This window comes from Anolis sagrei, chromosome 2 (assembly GCF_037176765.1).
Source record: "Anolis sagrei isolate rAnoSag1 chromosome 2, rAnoSag1.mat, whole genome shotgun sequence".
Taxonomy (NCBI): Eukaryota; Metazoa; Chordata; class Lepidosauria; order Squamata; family Dactyloidae; genus Anolis; species Anolis sagrei.
In genome coordinates this window covers 51,701,398-51,721,061 of record NC_090022.1, presented here as the reverse complement: position 1 = coordinate 51,721,061, position 19,664 = coordinate 51,701,398, and the positions used below count along the sequence as shown (strand labels likewise).

At 42.0% G+C, this 19,664-nt stretch overlaps 1 protein-coding gene across 9 annotated transcripts in view; it reads right to left on the bottom strand.

Moving 5' to 3' along the window:
- GRIP2 (glutamate receptor interacting protein 2) overlaps positions 1-19,664 on the bottom strand; it is a 503,998-nt gene that overhangs the window by 81,865 nt on the left and 402,469 nt on the right. For all 9 annotated transcript variants that reach the window (XM_060766226.2, XM_060766231.2, XM_060766233.2 and 6 more), the window contains 3 exons: positions 17,340-17,426; positions 16,969-17,044; positions 15,533-15,678 (listed from right to left, as the gene is read on the bottom strand). In XM_060766226.2, the coding sequence (XP_060622209.2) occupies positions 15,533-15,678; positions 16,969-17,044; positions 17,340-17,426 (309 nt within the window). The remainder of the gene's footprint in view (positions 1-15,532; positions 15,679-16,968; positions 17,045-17,339; positions 17,427-19,664) is intronic.

The following is a 19,664-nucleotide window of genomic DNA, read 5'->3' as shown; positions in this document are numbered from 1 at the left end:
CGGCAATTCACCAACAGGAAAACTAACAGATCAACTGTTTCAGCAGCACAGACCAAAAAGGAGGCCAAACGGACCTCAACAGAAATATTCTGTTATCCATAAAAGGTCTGTTTGATTAGAAAGGTCTTTGCCTGTTAGGAGGTTAGACTATCCAGGAAAGACATTATATAGCAGGGAGGAGGGGCATGGAGAAGGATAAGGAAGAGGAACAGAAGAAAGAGATGATGAGAATAAGATGATGGGCGAGGAAGAGAAGCCTCTAGAGGTGGAGGTCCTGCAGATCTCAGAGTCTGGCCCTGCTTATGGGGGAGAATATGGTCTTTCAGAGTGTGTGGACTCAAAATGTGTGTGTGTGTGTGGGAGAGACAAACAGTCAATGAAAAAACTCACAGAAAAATCATATATAGGCAGTCCTTAAGTTACAAACAAAATAGGTTTTTTAGGTTTATTTTTACCTGAATTGGTTTGTAATTCGAAACAGGTACATCTTTTCAGTGTAACTCCAGCAAAAAGTATGTGTTTTAAAAAAATTGGATAGTACAGGTGTTAATATTCTTGTGATGTTTGTTTTTCTGCCTGTACCCCATGTTCAGAAGATTTTACTTCACTTTCTGTCTCTGTGATAATTCAGTTTTGAAAAAATTGGCTTGTTGTGGAAACAAGGATTGGTGAGAATGCTTTAGTGGAGACACCTTTTCCCTATGACAAATCTTTCAGGAGAGAATTGCTCTTCCTAGGGGTAGATCTCTCATTTCCTGTTATCTCACTCCAGTTGTTAATGGTGATTCTATTTTAAAGTCAGGACTTAGGGTCTGCCTGGCATAGACAACATCTCATAAACCTCCAGTGATGCTCTTGCAAGGGCCACCAAACTCAGGCAATTGGTGTGTCTTAGAAGTTAGCAATGGCATCCTAAGAGATCATCTATGAACCCTTGGCCATATGCACATAATATTCAATGCTTGTTCCTCACAAGCCAGTCTCTATTACTTGTCATGAAGTTCCCTTCAAAAAGGATACTGCAAGGCTGTGTATCCTTCATATTGGATTGAATCATTCCACAAAATTGCTTAAGACAACAAGCTGATCTTCCTTACTTCTCAAAGAAGCTAAGTAGATGTGACAGAGGAGGAGCCAATGTGGCATAGTGGTTTGAGCATTGCACTACAACTCTGGAGACCAGGATTTGAATTCCTTCTTGGACATGTAAAGCCACTAGGTGACCTTGGGGCAGGCTAGACACTCCCAGAAGACACCATGAATTGAAAATAACTTGGGGACACATGTTAACAAGATGTGGTAGTGTAAAAACCACTACTAACACATGTAAAGTACACATGTGGTATAGAAGCACTCAAGGAGATCAATCTTTTCTTTGATTACTTCCCTAAAACTTTTCCATCACTTCATGCTTTTCTCTTAGTCAAGCTCATTTGTGGTACAGGAGCTCCAGGTGAGAAGAAATATTGGGATGGAGTGGGGATGTCACCTATGAGGAGAGAACTGGGGGGATGGTTCAGCTTTCATTACCTACATGCCCCTTTGCTCCTCAGATTGGAAGAAGTGCAAACTGATCGGGTTTTTTAGCTTAAAGTTGGAGAAAACACTATTACCTTCCTCTTTACCTCCTATCACTAATACTACCCCCCACTCAGATTCTAAATGCTATAAGCAAAGGGAAGAGTTTTCATTTTTTGAAAAAGAAAGCGATGGCCTCACACTTCAAGATAGATGAGAGGCTTCAATGATCTCACCAGGAGACAAAATTTTTTATACATGCTTGACAAACTGCAGGGCTCCTGTCTGCAAAATATTGATATGTACCTTTCTCAGTCAGGTGTGTGAAGGATTATTTAGTTACTTAAGCATTTGGGTGTTTTTAGATCAAAGACACACTTGGAATCATTCTCACCTTAATTCCCAAACCCCCGGGAAGCTTTTAAGGCGAGGATTAGTGGAGTTCAACTGAGTGACTGGTTTGAAACTAAATACTTAATTTGTGCCCAGTGAGGGGTGAACAGAAAGTACTACAGACCAGCAAGTACTTATGTGTAAGAGACATTGGAAAAGTCAGACAAAAAGAAAATGGGAAAGATGGTGTTGTAGGTGTTGTAGGAGTCTCTTTAGAAATCAGAAGATAATAAACCAGCTCCAGCCTACTTCACACAGCATTGTGACCTATAGCACCTGAACACCACAACCCCAATTGCATATCAAATTCCTCTAGGTTCTCCATTAAATTTGTAGGGCAGAAAACATTTTCTCATGACTTTATTGCATAGAAATGGTCTAGCCTGATGTCAAGCGATATCCACTGCAAGTCTGCCACCTAACAATTAAGCTGTCAGGGGCTACTGATGAGAAAAATCCCATAATAGTCCCTGATTGTACCATGGTCCCAGGATTTACTACATGAGGGCACTTCCAGACAAGCCCATCTCCTGGGACCTGTCTTGATTTTTCCTGAGACCTTCCAAATGATGCCTCGGTTAAAACCGAATTTATCAAGAGAAAATTGGGACTTCCCATTTTGCTATGGATTAATAAAACACCTGGAAAGATCCAGATCTTAAGCTAAGGTCCAGATCTTTCCAGGTGTGGCCCCTGTGGGGCTCAAGCCCTAGAATTCCCATAGCCATCCTGTTTCTTCAGGCTTACTTACGCTGGATACATCTACACTGTAGAATTGGTGCAATTTGGCATCTCTTTAACTGTCATGGTTCAGTGTTCTGGAAGTGGTAGTTTTACAAGATCTCTACCCTTCCCTGCCAAACAGTGACAATGCCTCACTAAATTACAACTCCTATGATCCCATAGCACTGAGCCATGGCATTTAAATTGGTGTTAATTTGTATTAATTCTATAGTACAGATGCACACTCAAACAGAGTAAAGATCTCCCTTATGAAGTTAACACAGGTGTACTGTATATACTCGAGTATAAGCTTAGTTTTTCAGAACTTTTGGGGGTTGAAAAAGTCCCTTTGGCTTATACTGGAGTGAAGGTTATTTATTATTTTACTCTGATATTATTATTTTTATTACATTTATCATTTTTATTATATTTATCATTGTACTCTATTATTGTTATTGCATTTATTATTTTACTTTATTGTTTTACTCTATTTATTATTGTTATTACATTTATTATTTTACTCTATTATTACTGTTATTATTACATTTCCATTATTTCACTCTATTATTATTATTATTATTGCATTTATTATTTTACTCTATTATTATTGGAAGGATATGTAAGCATATTTAGATTGAAGAAGGTTAGAATAATGGTTTAATCAGAGTTGGAAAGTCTTACCTGAAATTACAGGTTTATGTAAATATTCAAAAACATTTAATCTACTGATGCCTCAGTTACTGTAATTGTATTGGTATCTAATTTTATTTTGAAATTTACCAGTAGATGCTGCATTTCCCACCTTCGACTTATATTTGAGTCAATATGTTTTCCTAGGGGTTTTTTTTGTAGTAAAATTAGGTGCCTCAGCTTATATTCAGGTTGGCTTATACTCAAGTATAAATGGTAGTTTGCAGGGCATGGATTCAAAGAGATCAAGTGATGGAAACAGGAATGTTAGCACTCACACAAAATGATCCTTATGCTTAACTACTATAATACTGCTAAAGCACTTCAGCATTTGATCGTAACTCCTGAACAATAATATAAAAGGCCCAGTGGAAATGTCTGAAAATCAGTTTCAGAGATCTAGTACTGCATGAGATTGAATGTGACTGATGTGACCCATGGGAGGAGGAAGGAAAGGTGAGTAGGTAAATAAACTGAGAAGATTGTAAGAAAAAGGATGGATAAAATGGATAATAAAAGGAAACAAAATTCAAAGCTCTGAGAAAACTTCTTGAGAATTTTAACCTATTAGGAGGAAGCTTTTCTCTTCCATTCAGGCAGCAACAAAAATTCTTGCCCCGCAGATGGGAATGTAGAAAACCGGATACATCTCCCCACACCATCACCCTACACAGAAAACTTAAGGAATAACAGTGTCACAATAATGTAATACACATTGGCTGACATGGGGCAGCAAAGGAATCTCATAAAATATCTTTGCCTACAAGGCAGAAGGAGAAGAAAATGTTCACTCTGCTGGGCTTTACTTCAATAAGCCAGTTCATATCAGTGTCAACCAACCATATTCAGCAAGCATGAATTAGACTTATGTCATTGAAAGCCTACTCCTATGTCAGTTACTTGCAATTTGTAAACCCCTTTTATTCATTTCTGCCAATCCATATCTGTTCTCTTTGGATGTGTTCCTTACTTTCCTAACTCAAGGTACTATGGGAAGGACCACCTCAGATCACCTCTGAGTTTCACAGATGGTAGGCGGAGTAAAGCATTAAGATAGTAAACTGTGGTTTCTCATTTCCAGCTTCTTTTAAAAAGTCAGAAAGGGTTTTTTTTTAAAAAAATCCTTTAATATTCATTAATAGAGTCTGACACTAGATTGAACTCCACTTTTCATTTTAAAACAGGGTGCTGAGTAGACTCTGGCTTCGCAATCCAAGGTTCCACCACATGCAAACAATTAAACCAACTTTATATGGCATTATTACAAAAATATGCAGTGGCAGCATAAGACTATGACACAGACACAAAACATTCACAAATAAGCACAATTCTACAAATAGAATAATAGGGTTGTAAGAGACACCAAGGTCCATCCAAGCCAAGCTCCTGCCAGGGAGGAAGACAGAAGACAAAGAAGGAGGCTCCTTCCTTGGAGGCTTTTGAACAGAGGCTGGATGGCCATCCATTAGGGGTGCTTTGAATGCAATTTTCCTGCTTCTTGGCAGGGGATTGGACTGGATGGCCCAAAAGGTCTCTTCCAACTCTTTGATTCTATGATTCTATCAAAGAACTCTTGACAGAAGGCCATCCAGTCTCTATTTTAAAACCTACAGAAAAGGTGTCTCCACCACAGTCCAAAGCAATATATTCAATTATTGAACCTCTTATTTTCAGCAAGTCCTTCCTAATATTTAGGTGGGATCTTTTGTAATTTGAATGCCTTGTTCTATGTGGTAATCTCTAAAGCAGTGGTTCCCAACCTTTTTTGACCAGGGCCCACTTGACCAGGGCCTGCTTTGACCAAGGACCACTTTGACCAGGGACCACTCTCCAACATTAGCAGCAAAAGGGGTGGGGCTGGTTAGCTTTTTGGAAAGGAGAGGAAAATAAATAAATAAATAAATAAATAAATAAAGAGGAAGGAAGGAAGGAAGGAAGGAAGGAAGGAAGGAAGGAAGGAAGGAAGGAAGTTCGCAGACTGGCTTTTCATTCTCGGTGCCCACTGCTGAGCTGTGGCCCACAGGTTGAGAACCACTGCTCTAAAGCAACAGAAAACAAGCTTCATCAATCTTCAGCATCATGATTATCATGTCACCTTGTCTTCTCTATGCTAAACACACCCATCTCTCTAATCCACTTCTCATACAGATCATTTGCCACATTGCACTCCTCCAAAATAGTAAAAAAAAAAAAGGTCTGGAACTGATGGCACTGACACAAATATGTGTATCATACTTCTTTGTAATTTATTCCTAAATTCTAGGTGTTACTTACTGTTTCAGATATCACTGCATTCTAGATAAAAACTTAGAATTTTATCTATGCCTATGCAAATAGTTTAGGTTTCACGGGCATTCTCTGACTTTGCCCTGGAGACAGAAATCCAAATCTGGAAGGCGGTCTGCATCACATGCACAATGAATTTAGTGCTGTGCATAAAACTGTGGCAGAAAAAAATCTGCATTACTTTAATGAGGAACTTAATATTTTCCTTGCCTATACAAGATGGACACTCTCCAGGGTGACCAAGAATTAAGAGGCTAAAGGTGGGATATGCAAATGACAACTCCAAATTAAAAGAGTAAGTACTGCATTGCTTCTTCATAAAACTTGAATAAAGAGGATTTCAGGGTCTTAAGCTTAGTCCTGGCAGACTCATCATGTAGTCAAAGCTGAACACATCAGACTGCAAATGAGGGACAGCGTGATTACATGTTGTCCCACTGTACTTCAAAAAGGAAGGTTCTAGTCGCACCTCCTTTCTCATATGAAAGAGTCTATCAGGGTTCAAATCTTTGCTCTGACACAGAAGCCCATTTTTGGGCAAGCCACACTCTCTCAGCCTTAGGGAATCAATGAGAAACCTCCTATGATCAAATCTTGCCAAGAAATTGCTAGGCTACAGACATATCCAGAAGCTGGTCTGCATAACCATGCCAGTCTGTATCGATATATAAGTGTAGCAGCTTTGTAATGACCTGAGAGAAAGTATATTAGGCAGAGGCTTCCGTAGACTCAACCTACTTTATGAGATATTTTTCTCGTGTCAGAAGTGATTTGAAAAACTGCAAGTCACATCTGGTGTGAGAGTTGGCCGTCTGCAAGGACGTTGCTCAGGGGACGCCCTGATGTTTTACCATCCTGTGGGAGGCTTTTCTTATGGCCCTGCATGGGAAGCTGGAGCTGACAAACAGGAGCTAACCCCGCTCCCTGGATTCGAATTGCTGACATTTCGGTCAGCAGTTCAGCCGGCACACGGGTTTAATGCATTGTTCCACCAGGGGTCCTATTTCATGAGATGCAAATCTATAGTACAAAATTGATTTAGCATAACAATAAATGCTTTTATTGTCTAATTGCACTAAAATTCACAGGTTGTTATGGGCAGTTCAGACATAATCATGTTTAGTTTGTAACTTTCTATTCCTTTCAGACAGCAGTTCCATTAATTTTGGAACATAAAGCTGGGGGCAACTGGGAAAGACCATGGAGCCTCCTAGGAGATCTTGGAGGGCTGACCAATCCACAAAACAACCACTAAATAAACTAAAACTGAAGCCAAGACTTCTCCTGGGCTGAAACTGACCAATGGAGTTTGGAATATGTGGTGGGAATGCACCCACTGCTCTCTAGTGAATAATTTGTAGAATTGGGGGGGGGGGGTATTGAAGAAATGTGCAAACATGGCTTTTGACACCTGATGGGCCCAGTGTGGCTCCAAATGTGGTGTTTCAAGTCCTTCAGCCCCTCTAAGTACATTTGGGGACATTATGGAACAAAACAAAAATGCTCCACATGTGGCCCATGCACAAAGCCATGTGTTGATTTTATAAACTCAAATAGCTAGTTAGTGGAGGAACAACAAACACAGTTAGTGGAGGAAATGTATACAAAAATATGTATGTTGCAAATGGTTTCAATTGTTTTAATGATAAGTAAAATATATGGAACTAATTATCATTTTAACCTGCTATTTTAATCAAGGACAGAAGAAGAATGCAGGTGAGATTTGGAGAATGCAAAAAGTTGAAGCTAGGATATTTTTCTCATTCTTGGCTGAGAGCAGAACTAGTATCAAGAGTTAGTGTACTGATACAGTTTCTGCAACATGACACATGGTACACTGTTTTTGTTATGAAAACTCAATAATATGCACATTATCATGCTAGTTTAAAAATGCAAACTGCTTCAGCTGAAAGGGTTGCTGTTTGATGGATTAAAGAGCAGCATTATTTGTGGAGAAGGGAAGAGAAGAGAAGATTTGGTCTTGTGTGTCAGGAGCGACTTGAGACACTGCAAGTCACTTCTGGTGTGAGAGAATTGGCCATGTGCAAGGACATTGCCCAGGGGATGGCTGGATGTTTGATGTTTTACCATCCTTGTAGGGGGTTTCTCTCATGTCCCTGTATGGGGAGCTGGAGCTGATAGAAGGAGTTCAACCTGTTCTCCCAGGATTTGAACCATTGACCTATTGGTCAGAAGTCCTGTCAGCACAAGGGTTTAACCCATTGCGCTACCGGGACTCCTAACCTTTCTTCCTGATACCAATGAAGGATTTCTATAAGTAAGTCCTGTTTTCAGAAAAGGATTTTCTTAGGGCCAAAGAGAGAGGAAATAAATAGTCTGTGTGTTGGGGGGGGGGGGTCAAGCCCTGCTGTGTTTGGGCTGCATCATCCAATATTAATTAATGTATAATGGCTAGGGGTGTCTGCGCCCTACACCACTGGAGAAATTATACTGCTTAGCCGGTATTGCACCACCTGACATCCGCCGGGAAGTTGCAGCCAATAGTGAAAGGACCAAGGCAGATACATCCCTTGTTTGGGTATCAGCCAGCACGTCAACGACTTAAATCAAGAAATAGTTTTCTTAGATCTACAGAGACACTCGCTGGAACACCTCAGCAAGTGAGAGTTCAAAAGTGGCAGGCTCAAACCCAGCACCTCAATCCATGGGTGATACCAGATGAGAGACTCCCCCCTGGGCACACAGAAGACTGGGCGACTTGGAAGGCGCTGAACAGACTACGCTCTGGCACCATGAGATGCACATCCAAGTTTAAGAAATGGGGCTACAAAGTTGAATCCACGACATGCGAGTGTGGAGAAGAGCAAACCACTGACCACCTGCTGCATTGCAACCTGAGTCCTGCCACATGCACGATGGAGGACCTTCTTGCGGCAACACCAGATGCACTCCAAGTGGCCAGATACTGGTAAAAGGACATTTAATCAGCTACCAAGTTTGCAAAATGTGCGTTGTTTTTTTATCTGTTTGTTTGTTTTGTTCTGTTAGAAATGCAATACAATGTTCTGGTTGCGGATGACACGATAAATAAATAATGGCTAGGGGTGATGAGAGCTGCAGTTCAGTATCTACAGGGATGCATAATTCCTATGTCTTATCTAATCTATATTAGTAGTCCTCTCTCAGTACCAACCGAGTTGACACAATTTCAGTTTTTGAAATCCTTCAAATTCAAAACAAATGCATATTAAGGCTCCAGTGTAGTGTACCCTTAATTGGCAAGATAACGCAGCATCTCTATGTAAAGTTTAAGCTTGCTTAGTCGTGACTATTTCCTCCCACCCAAATTTGCTGCTGGAAAGCATTGCTGATTGCAGTTGTGCCCCTTACAAATCATGGAGTGTGTTTCCAATCCCCACACATGCACAGGCATGTAGATAATTTACTTGTACATTTTTAACAGCTTCTAATTTGGAAAGACAGCTCTATAGTCTCATAATGTACTCAAATAAAGCCCTGTTTCATTTACTAATTTGGTGGTAAATTAGAAATATAATCACCAGCCATTAGTCTTTTCTCAACTCCCGAGTTCAACTGTGGTGATGTGCTTAGTGTAGGCGGAGGGGGTGGCAGCGGACGGAGAAGGCTTTAAAAATAGGCAGTCCAGTCTGTTGCCCCCGTGAGGCATGATATGCCGCAACAGTTCAATGAGCTTCTACAGCCAAACACAGCTTTGGACTCAGTGGTAATCATAAAACTCATCAGCTGTACATTCTGTTCAGTATTTTCCAGCCTAAACTGTTCTAAACTCCTCCATAGAAAACTACCTATCTCCCACACAAATCCTGTGAAATTCAGAGCCTGGGAGAGATTTTGTGCCCCAGAACAGCGGAACAAGCCACTGCCAATGATCTGTAATACATAAAGGAGTCAGGTCCTTCTCCCCTTCCTGATACCACAGGCTGTCTTCTGCCCATGATGAAGAAGATAAAAGCAATTTCCTTCCTCACTTTAGCTCTCTGCTACATTACATTTAAATGTTTAGTTTCTATGGAGTTGATCTATGTTTCCATCTGGATATGTATTAAATGCTGCCTAGAATTTATCCTATACACAGTTACTTAGGAGGAAGCTACACTGAACACATGAAGGAGACTTCTAAGTACATAGTGTACTCACAACAGCCTGCATATTTAAGGATGTTTGAATGATAATGGATAGGAAAAGTAATTTGCACTCCCCCTATAAGTACCTGCAAGTAGGCAGAATTAATAACTGTCTGCCAATGTTGAGCCCACACACACATGAAAAGCAGCCCCAGTTCCCAAAGAGGTCTATCCATTTCTAAATATCTCCAAAAAGGCAAAGGACAAGACAAAACCCACATGATCCACATTCAAAATCTGACTGGACGGAAAAAATAGTATTTTTTCAATACTGGACAATAGGCAGCATCTTCCTGATCAGAAAGCTACTCCAAGAAGGGCAGATTTTATGGTACCATCTGCCCCCTAACAGTTGGCTGTCATTTGCCAGTATGTATTGCCCTTCGCTTTGGCTTTGCTAAGTGGTAAACCACTGAACTGCTAAACTTGCTGACCAAAAGGTTAGTGGTTTGAATCCAGGGAGCAGGGCCAGCTCCCGCTGTTAGCCCCAGCTTCTGCCAACCTAGCAGTTCGAAAACATGCAAATGTGAGTAAATCAATAGGTAACACTTCTGTAGGAAGATAATGGCACTCCATGCAGTCATGCTAGCCACATGACCTAGGGGATGTCTACAGACAACACCAGCTCTTCAGCTTAGAAATGGAGATGGGAACCACCATATAGTTGGACATGAGTAGACTTAATATCAAGGAAAAAGCTTTAACCTGGCCACAAAGTCCTTTCTGCCCTCACAAAACCATATCCTTCAAAAATTCCAGACATAAATCCACAGTTCTTTCCACCCAGTCTGGCAAAATGTTATTATTTGAGGAGTGCTACTAGTCTGTATGGTGCATTACAGGATACCTGTCCCTAATGACTTTATAATCTCAAATGCATCACAAGAGAAACACGAGGAGGAGGTGGTAAGGGGTAATCAGGGGCAGAGATAAATAGGAAAACTATAGATACTTGTTCCAACCATATGGACATAAACTTGGTTGCAGACTGCGTTATGAACTGGGAGACTGAACCAAGGAGTTCACAGAACAGAATGTTTTGAAGGAAATAAAGAGAGCTTTTCTGGGCGCTTCTTCCAACGAAAAAGGGAACAAGAAGGGAAAATATTATTTTTAAGGTGATAGAAACCTTTGGATGGTTGGGGAAAAGGAGACATTCAAGGAGCAAAGATAAGAGGATAATGGGGTAAAAGAAGAAAAACCTTCGGGGCAACACACACTTAGAAGATAATGCCAAGGAGTTTTATAGCAGCATCACATGGTTGGTTGGATGAATGATTATGGCTACAAAATATTAGGTAAATTTGAGGAGAGTAACCAGGGTGAGATTAAAGAACTTTGGAGTGGAATTGATAGTCATCTATAATAATGCCTTTTTATGAGAGGATGGAGAAGAAGGACCACATTTTTGCAGTATTATAATGGATAAAAACCAACAAGATATATGCTGCTTTCTATTACTTCTTCTAATCAGTTCTCTTAGCCATAAGTAGCTGTATGATGTGTTTTTCTTTGCTTGGATGTACCATGTATTCATCCAAACAAAGGACAGGACAGGTAAGATTGAATTATGATGACAGAAATCTGGACAACCAACATGAAGTCCATTCCTTAACTAAGGCAATGAAGGAGCAACTTACAGACCCCGGCCATGTAGGGGGGGAGAGGGTTCCGGAGGAGGGGGGTGCCATTCAAGTCGTGTGGGGGAGGAGAATAGCGGGTCACCGTCATCCCAGGGAGAAGCGCAACAGAGTCCTTGCGACCCTGGAGAAGGTAGGTAGTGGTAGGCTCCATGGCAGCCCCCTTGGTCTAAAGGTCCTGCTGATTAATGCCAGATCCGTTAATGGTAAGACTGCGGCCATCCAGGACCTGATCCTGGATGAGAGGGCGGATCTGGCATGCATTACCGAGACCTGGTTGGACGAGCTGGGGGGAGTAAATCTCTCTCAGCTGTGCCCACCAGGTTTTGGAGTGCATCAGCAGGCTAGACAAGGGGGGCGGGGAGGAGGGGTCGCAGTGGTCTTCCGGCAATCCATCGCCGTGACCAGATGCGTTGTCCCGCAAGCTTCTGGGTTTGAATGTGTCCACTTGAAGGTGGGGAGCCGTGACAGTGTGGGGTTCCTGTTGGTGTATCATCCACCCCGAGATCCAGCAGCTTCCCTGTCTGAGTTAGCGGAGGTGGTCTCTAATTCGGCCTTGGTCTCCCAGCGCCTGGTGGTGCTGGGAGACTTTAACATCCACGCCGAGACCACTTTATCTGGCGCAGCTCAGGACTTTATGGCCACCATGACGGCCATAGGACTGTCACAGATAATATCCGGCCCCACGCATCAAGCTGGGCACACTCTCGACCTTGTCTTTGTGGCGGACGACGAATTGATCAGAGTGGAAGATCAAAACATCCTTCCAGTGTCATGGTCTGACCATCATCTGATCACATTTAGACTTACTGCGACCCTAAACCTCCGCAGGGGTGGAGGACAAATTAAGATGGTCCGCCCTAGGAGACTGATGGATCCGGATGGATTCCTGAGGAATCTTAGGGTTCTTCCTGCCTTGGAGCCTGGCGATTCTATCGACGCCTTGGTAACTCTCTATAATGGGGAGATGGCCAGGGCGTTAGATATGATCGCACCCGAACGCCCCATCTCGTTGCGTCGTGACAGGCCATCTCCTTGGTTCACCGAGGAGCTGGCTGTGATGAAGCACACGAGAAGGGGGCTAGAGCGCAAATGGAGGAAATCTCGAGATGTATCTGATCGAACACGGGCTAGAGCCTCTCTTAAGGCATACTCCGTGGCCATACGGGCGGCCAGGAAGTCATTCACGACCGCTCGTATAGCATCTGCAGCAAATAGATCATCGGAGCTGTTTCGGGTCGTGGGAGAACTCCTCCACCCACCTGCGGTGGAGGAGGTCCCTGACGACCCCGCAGCTCGGTGTCGCGATTTCGCACACCATTTTGCAGATAAAGTCGCCCAGATACGCCTCGAGCTCGACTCCAATTCCATCGCAGTGCCTGAAGAGGTGACGGAGGTACCTGCTTGTCCAATTTTGTGGGATTCTTTTAGGCTTGTTCTTCCTGAAACCGTAGAGTAGGTTCTTGGGGCTGTGAGGGCGACCACCTCACCTCTAGACCCATGCCCATCTTGGCTCATTAAATCAGCCAGGGAGGGGTTGGTTGACTGGTTTGTATTGATTATCAATACATCGTTGGAGCAAGGGATTTTTCCATCTGGTTTGAAACAGGCAGTGGTTCGTCCACTCCTCAAAAAAGCTTCCCTTGACTCCACGGTGCTGAATAACTACAGACCAGTCTCCAACCTCCCTTTCCTGGGTAAGGTGCTGGAGCGGGTGGTCGCCTCGCAGCTCCAGGGCTTCCTAGACGATACCAACTACCTAGATCAGGCACAGTCTGGTTTCAGGCCTGGTCATGGCACCGAGACAGCCTTGGTCGCCTTGGTGGATGACCTCCGTAGAGAGCTGGACAGGGGGAGTGTGACCCTGTTGGTTCTCCTGGACATCTCAGCGGCTTTCGATACCATCGATCATGGTATCCTCCTGGGTCGTCTCTCTGGGATGGGCCTTGGGGGCATGGTTCTGTCGTGGCTCCGGTCCTTCCTGGAGGGACGTACCCAGTTGGTGAAGCTGGGAGACGCCTGCTCGGACCCCTGGCCTTTGACCTGTGGGGTCCCGCAAGGATCTATCTTGTCGCCCATGCTCTTCAACATCTACATGAAACCGCTGGGAGAGGTCATCCGGAGTTTTGGAGCTGGGTGCCATCTCTATGCGGATGACACACAACTCTACTACTCCTTTCCACCTAATTCCAAGGAGGCTTCTCGGGTGCTGGACGAGTGCCTGGCCGCTGTGTCGATCTGGATGAGGAAGAACAAGCTGAAGATCAATCCCGACAAGACAGAGGTCCTCCTGGTCGATCGTAAACCGGATCGGGGTATAGGGTGGCAATCTGTGTTGGACGGGGTTACACTCCCCCTGAAGCCACAGGTCCGCAGTTTGGGAGTCCTCTTGGATTCTTCGCTTACACTTGAGGCTCAGGTGTCGGCGGTATCCGGGAGGGCCTTTGCACAACTGAGACTTGTGCGCCAGCTGCGACCGTACCTCGTGAAGGCGGATCTGGCCGGGGTGGTCCACGCCTTGGTCACCTCTAGAATGGATTACTGCAATGCACTCTACGTGGGGCTGCCCTTGAAGACGGCTCGGAAACTACAATTGGTCCAGCGGGCAGCAGCCAGGATGCTAACTGGAGCTCATTATCAAGAGAGGTCAACCCTCTTGTTCAAGGAGCTCCACTGGCTGCCATTTATTTTCCGAGCCCAATTCAAGGTGCAGGTGCTCACCTACAAAGCCCTGAACGGTTTGGGACCACCCTACCTGCGTGACCGCATTTTCATCTACGAACCCACACGCTCGCTCCGGTCATCTGGGGAGGCCCTGCTCGTTATCCCACCTACGTCGCAAGCGCGCTTGGTGGGGACGCGGGACAGGGCCTTCTCTGTGGCGGCCCCCCGACTTTGGAATGCCCTTCCAAAAGAGCTTCGTCAGGCCCCTACTCTGGCAGTTTTCAGAAGGAATCTAAAAACTTGGCTGTTCCGATGTGCCTTCGCAGATTAGGAATCCCCATCCCAAGTCCTAGATGCACTTTAGCACAACTAATGTTGCTGCACACCGCACTTTTAATCCTACGTTCCTCCTGCCATCTCAGCACTTTTAACCCTGTACCCCATTGCGCTGGCCGAACCAGTTTTAATAGTGTCTTGATGTATTGTCATTGTGGTTATTTTGCTTAATTGTTTGATTTGCTTTGTTTATTGCTGTGTTATGTTTTCTATTGTATTGTGTTTTGTGGCTTCAGCCCGTGTAAGCCGCATCGAGTCCTTCGGGAGATGCTAGCGGGGTACAAATAAAGTTAATAATAATAATAATAATAACTTCTTTCATGTTCATTCGGCTCTAGGTCTAATAAGCCATCGTCACAAAGGTATAGACAACATGGTTCAATATCCCACTGTCCTTATACTAATATCTATACCATTTGTAGTACAATTATTTAATATCCTTTTGTGATGCTACTTCTACCTGGCAGACCTAAATTAAATATTTCTTACTAAGGAAGCGAAGTGGTACAAGAAATTTAAAAAGTGAGTTTTGCAAGTTTCACTGGATGTTCATAAGAATTCATATCCAGCCCCAGTACTTGGTCCAATGAGAATCCTGTATTTCGCCGCAAAATCATCACACTTCCCTCTTTTGTTGGGGGGAGGGGGATGTAACTATTATGCAAGGAAATGTTTTTTGCAGTTACAGGCCTCCCTAGGCTGCTTCCAGCCAAGGGATGCCCTGCAGCTCTCCCCAGCAGGTGATTGGGTGAGTAAGGTGATTGGGTGAGGGAAGAGGAATTCGAGCAGGTATTGCCCCCATGCATAATAGTCATACTTGTGAACAAAGGGTGCTACTATTATGCAATGAATCCTAAAATACCAATATGTGATGAAATACAGCATTTATTTCAATAATCTAGCAGAGCACAGCCAAACTATTAGTCAACCTTTCTATCTTTTTTTGTCCACATGAACCATTTTATGATTAATCTTAGCCAACATGTCAGAAATTGAATCTTAACACTTCTCAGAATTTTTCTAAGCTTTTCTACACACAAGTGATATCTGATGCAACACCCTTAATTTTGTACTAGAAACAATGTCCAGTTCAGCAATATCTCAGTATTAAATACATTTTATTTTCTAGGTCAGAGGCCACACTAAAGCTCTTACCCATTATTGTGACATCATATTCTATCTGGAAGAGTGCCTCCTGGTTGCACTGACGTAAGATGTTGAGTGCATCAGCGTGGCTCACACTATGAAGAGGAATGCCATCAACACTCAAAAGCCTGTCTCCAACTTTCAAAGACCCTTCCCTGCAAAAAAAGAGCATGTACAAATAAAGCACCAGAACATTTTCTTGGATGAAAACTGTAAGAAATCTAAAGCATTCTGGCCACATTCTGCAAGGGAGTGGAACTTATTTGGACTATAAATCCCACAATTCCTTACTGTTGACAAAAGTGGATAACAATTCTGAGAACATACATCCAAAGTGCCAAAGACTCCCTAACTCTGTTTTACTGGGATGGTTGCTGTGTTTATATATGTACTGTTTCTAATATGTGCAACATGACTCTCACAATGTAGGTTCCTAGAAGAGCCATAAAGCAACTAAACAACACTTGATTAACACTTGTTTGCATGGTATCTCAAAACAGCATGAAGCCAAACTACACTTGTGGATATCTACACATATGAGGACCAGCATGGAAGTTATACCATCCTCACAAACTTCCTAACGGTGAGAGCTGTTCATCAGTGGAACTCTCCACCCTGGACTGTGGTGGAGGCTCCTTCTTTGGAGTCTTTTAAACAGAGGTTGGATGGACATCTGTCAAGGGTGCTTTGAATGTGATTTTCCTGCTTCTTGGCAAGGGGTTGGGCTGGATGGCCCACAAGGTCTCTTCCAACTCTGTGATTCTCAAAACTGTTAACCAAATGGAATGACCGACTGAAAATTCTTACAAAATAAAATCACATCTCTAGGTGTAAATATACATAAAAATAGAATGGAAGAGAAAATTCAAATGTGCTGCTGTTCACATGACACAGTTCTCCAGGGCAGAAGCAGTCCTTTGAGATATCCAATGTTCCACATGCAAGGAAGTTCTGGCATGGATCACTTTCAGTCTGATATCTATGGGCATTTTGGGGGAGGGGGGAGGCAGCCAGAACTTTATGGAGAACTACACCACATTCACAGCTTTAGGTCATCTCTATAAGGAGGAGGCATTATATAATGTTATGTAAAGCAGAGTATAGAGTTATGAGAAAAATGCAACCTTCAAGCTGGAGGGACAGACATTTCTCACCTTCAGTCATATAGTAAGTTATTAACTGTAGGCTTCAATTGTAGCAGACACTCAGAAATCTGCATATTTGATTGCTCAAATAAGCAACAAATATGACATCTCCGTTTTTGAATTTTGTCTGAGATTACTCTGTTTCTAGAAGACTAATGTTCATGTCATATTATAAGAGAGATATAAATCTTAATAGAAGTTATATCCAAATCCCAAACTTAGCTACACAATTGAGATGCAAAGAATTTCAAGTTGTTCATTGAATATCTCTTCATTAAAGTAGCAAAATACCCCCTTTACCTGTCTGCGGGGCCACCTGGCCTAACATATGTCAATACTAAGGGCCTAGATTTATGCCAGTCTTCATGGGCCCCTCCTGTAAGAAAATAATAAAAACAATCAGGTACAAACAGCAAATACAGAGATATGAGAAATCACTATTACAGAAGAAAGCAATGTTTCTTTTTCTTCTCTCCAACAGGTAGTTATCTAAGATTTTATGGCAACAAACAGAAAGCTCTGATGTTACATTCATGTTTCAGTGTTTAAGGTTTCTGCATGTCTATTAGACGAGAATTTTGCCATCTATATGACACTAAGCTTTATTCTTTCCCATTTTAAATATTACAACAGAATTATTTTCCCCAGTAATGATTTTAAAAGATACTGACCTCGTAGTACAAATCCAAAACTGTTGCCTTCTTTATATAAGGTCACATCAATGGTCTTTGGAATGATACCAGCACTGTTATCAGGGGCTATAGATAAGGTAAAGGGGTGAATTAATATCTTTTGGATTCCTGTGCTTACAAAATGGTTGACTTATTCATACAAATCTTGTAATGTGAAGGACTTTTGAATAAGAAGACCAAAATGTTTGAATTAATCATATGGATTTATTTAATGACAATATTAAAAATACCAGTGAATCCACTCAGAATTCTCCTGGTGAAATTTGCAGGCTAGATATGAAAGTGGTTGGATTTTTTCTATGCTTGTGTAGCCCAAGACCTCCTTACGCAATTATTCCTGTCGGTTGCACAGCAGTTCCTTTGCAAGCACTTTCAATAAGATTTTTTGCTCTTTTCTTATATATCCTTGCTATTCTGTATTCAAAAATACACAATACCATAATGATGGATTGGTCTTTCTCTCCTAGCTTCAAAGAAGACTTCAGCTATCAAAAGCTGGTAGTTCTTTCAAGAATGTTTACTTTATTCTCAGATATTTTATTCTCAGATATTCCAGCTGGCAATTACAGCTGGATAAGTCCAAATCCTTTCGGTTAAAAGGATAGCATTGATGGTGATCATTTAGAAAAAATGATCAAGTGTAAAACAATTCTAGAGGAATGCAATTTCATTCACAGTTAATGTGGTAATTGCAAATGCTTATGGAAGCAAAGGAAAAGAATTACAACTCAGTGTATTATTTGTAAATGGACACTTATCACATATACTCAGTTGTTCCACTGTAACTTGATTGTCTATTTGACATAACAGCATCTGAACAACAATGGCAGCACTAATTAATTAATCAGCTAAACATTTACCAAAGTGTTTGATTAATTAAAATGTTGCATCAATATATATTCTTGTATAAGTCTAATTTTTTTAAGTAAAAATACCCAAGAACCACCCAAGAAACCTTTGTCGATGATCTATGGGTCAATGTGAGTACTGTACCTTAGGATTTATCCAAAAATAACTACCTCTTTCCCTAGATAAAAGTGGCAAATGGAAAGAGCCAAGCCTGTCCCAGGATAACCAAAGAGAAGCACTGACCTCCTCTAATCTCATAGTGCTACTTCTGACCTTTTTGAATATCTGGTTGGAAAACAGTGCCCCTCTATGGTGCCATTCGTGCTTTCCCTTCTCTGCAAATGTCCTTTGGCATCCATGGGTCATATCAAAATCTACAATATTTTACCCCAAAACCTGCCCTCGACTTATACAATTAACACATCAATATGTATGGTAATTAAACAGAAGGGATATCAGCCTAAATCCAACTACTAGTCCGAATCAAAGTGGACTCATTGAAGCAATAGAACTGATACAAGTATTGCTTGAGTGCCCATTGTTTAAACTGATCTAATCTGGCTGCAAGTAACAATTTAGGATTTAGGCCACTTTATTTAACAGCAAACACAAGGAGAAATTTGCACTGAATAAATCCTTAATTGCAACTATGTTTTGGTCACTGTGTGAAATATTTGTTTCTTCCTTCAAGAAAAACTCAGTGAAGAATCATGTCTCTAAAAGACACATGAAACAATCTTTTAGCAATCCTTACTTTCCACCCCTCAAAATAACAGCAATCCCTCGAGTATTTTGAAAGATTGCACTATACATAGCTCTTTCGGATAGAGGTAGACAAAAGACAAAAAAAAAAGACAACATAAAGTTTCACAGCTTTAATTGGGGGAAAAAGACTTTATCAAAGAGAGAACCTGAGAAAATGAGTAACACATCTGCTTCTAGTATGCTGCTTGAGTATCAGCTCCCATGGTTGAAGTTTGTGAGTCAAGAGAAATAACAGATTATATCAACAGATGTGAATCTGATTATTCCTTGCGTTCAACTATTGATAGGCATAGAACATGAGCTATGAATGGAATTTTCATTAATGGAGAAAGGTATATTCAGGAAAGCAGAGTCCGTTTGGATCACTCATACCTCTAATAGCAATATTTTATCTTTGGTTGTTCATTTTCATGGGCTACCTGTGCATGGACAAACTTTGGCACTCCAGCTGTTTTGGACTTCAACTCCCAGAAATCCCAGTCAGCTTAGGAATTGTGGGAGTTGAAGTCCAAAACACCTGGAGAACCAAAGTGTGCCCATGCCTGCCCTAACCCCAGCAAGTATGGAGGGCTGTCTGTACATTGTCTGCATCTCATAGATGTTGCTCTCTGTTTATCTGTTATGATTTCATTTTTTTTTAATGAAATGCACTCATGAATAGCTTAAAGTTGTTTCTGTCTGCACCTTCTA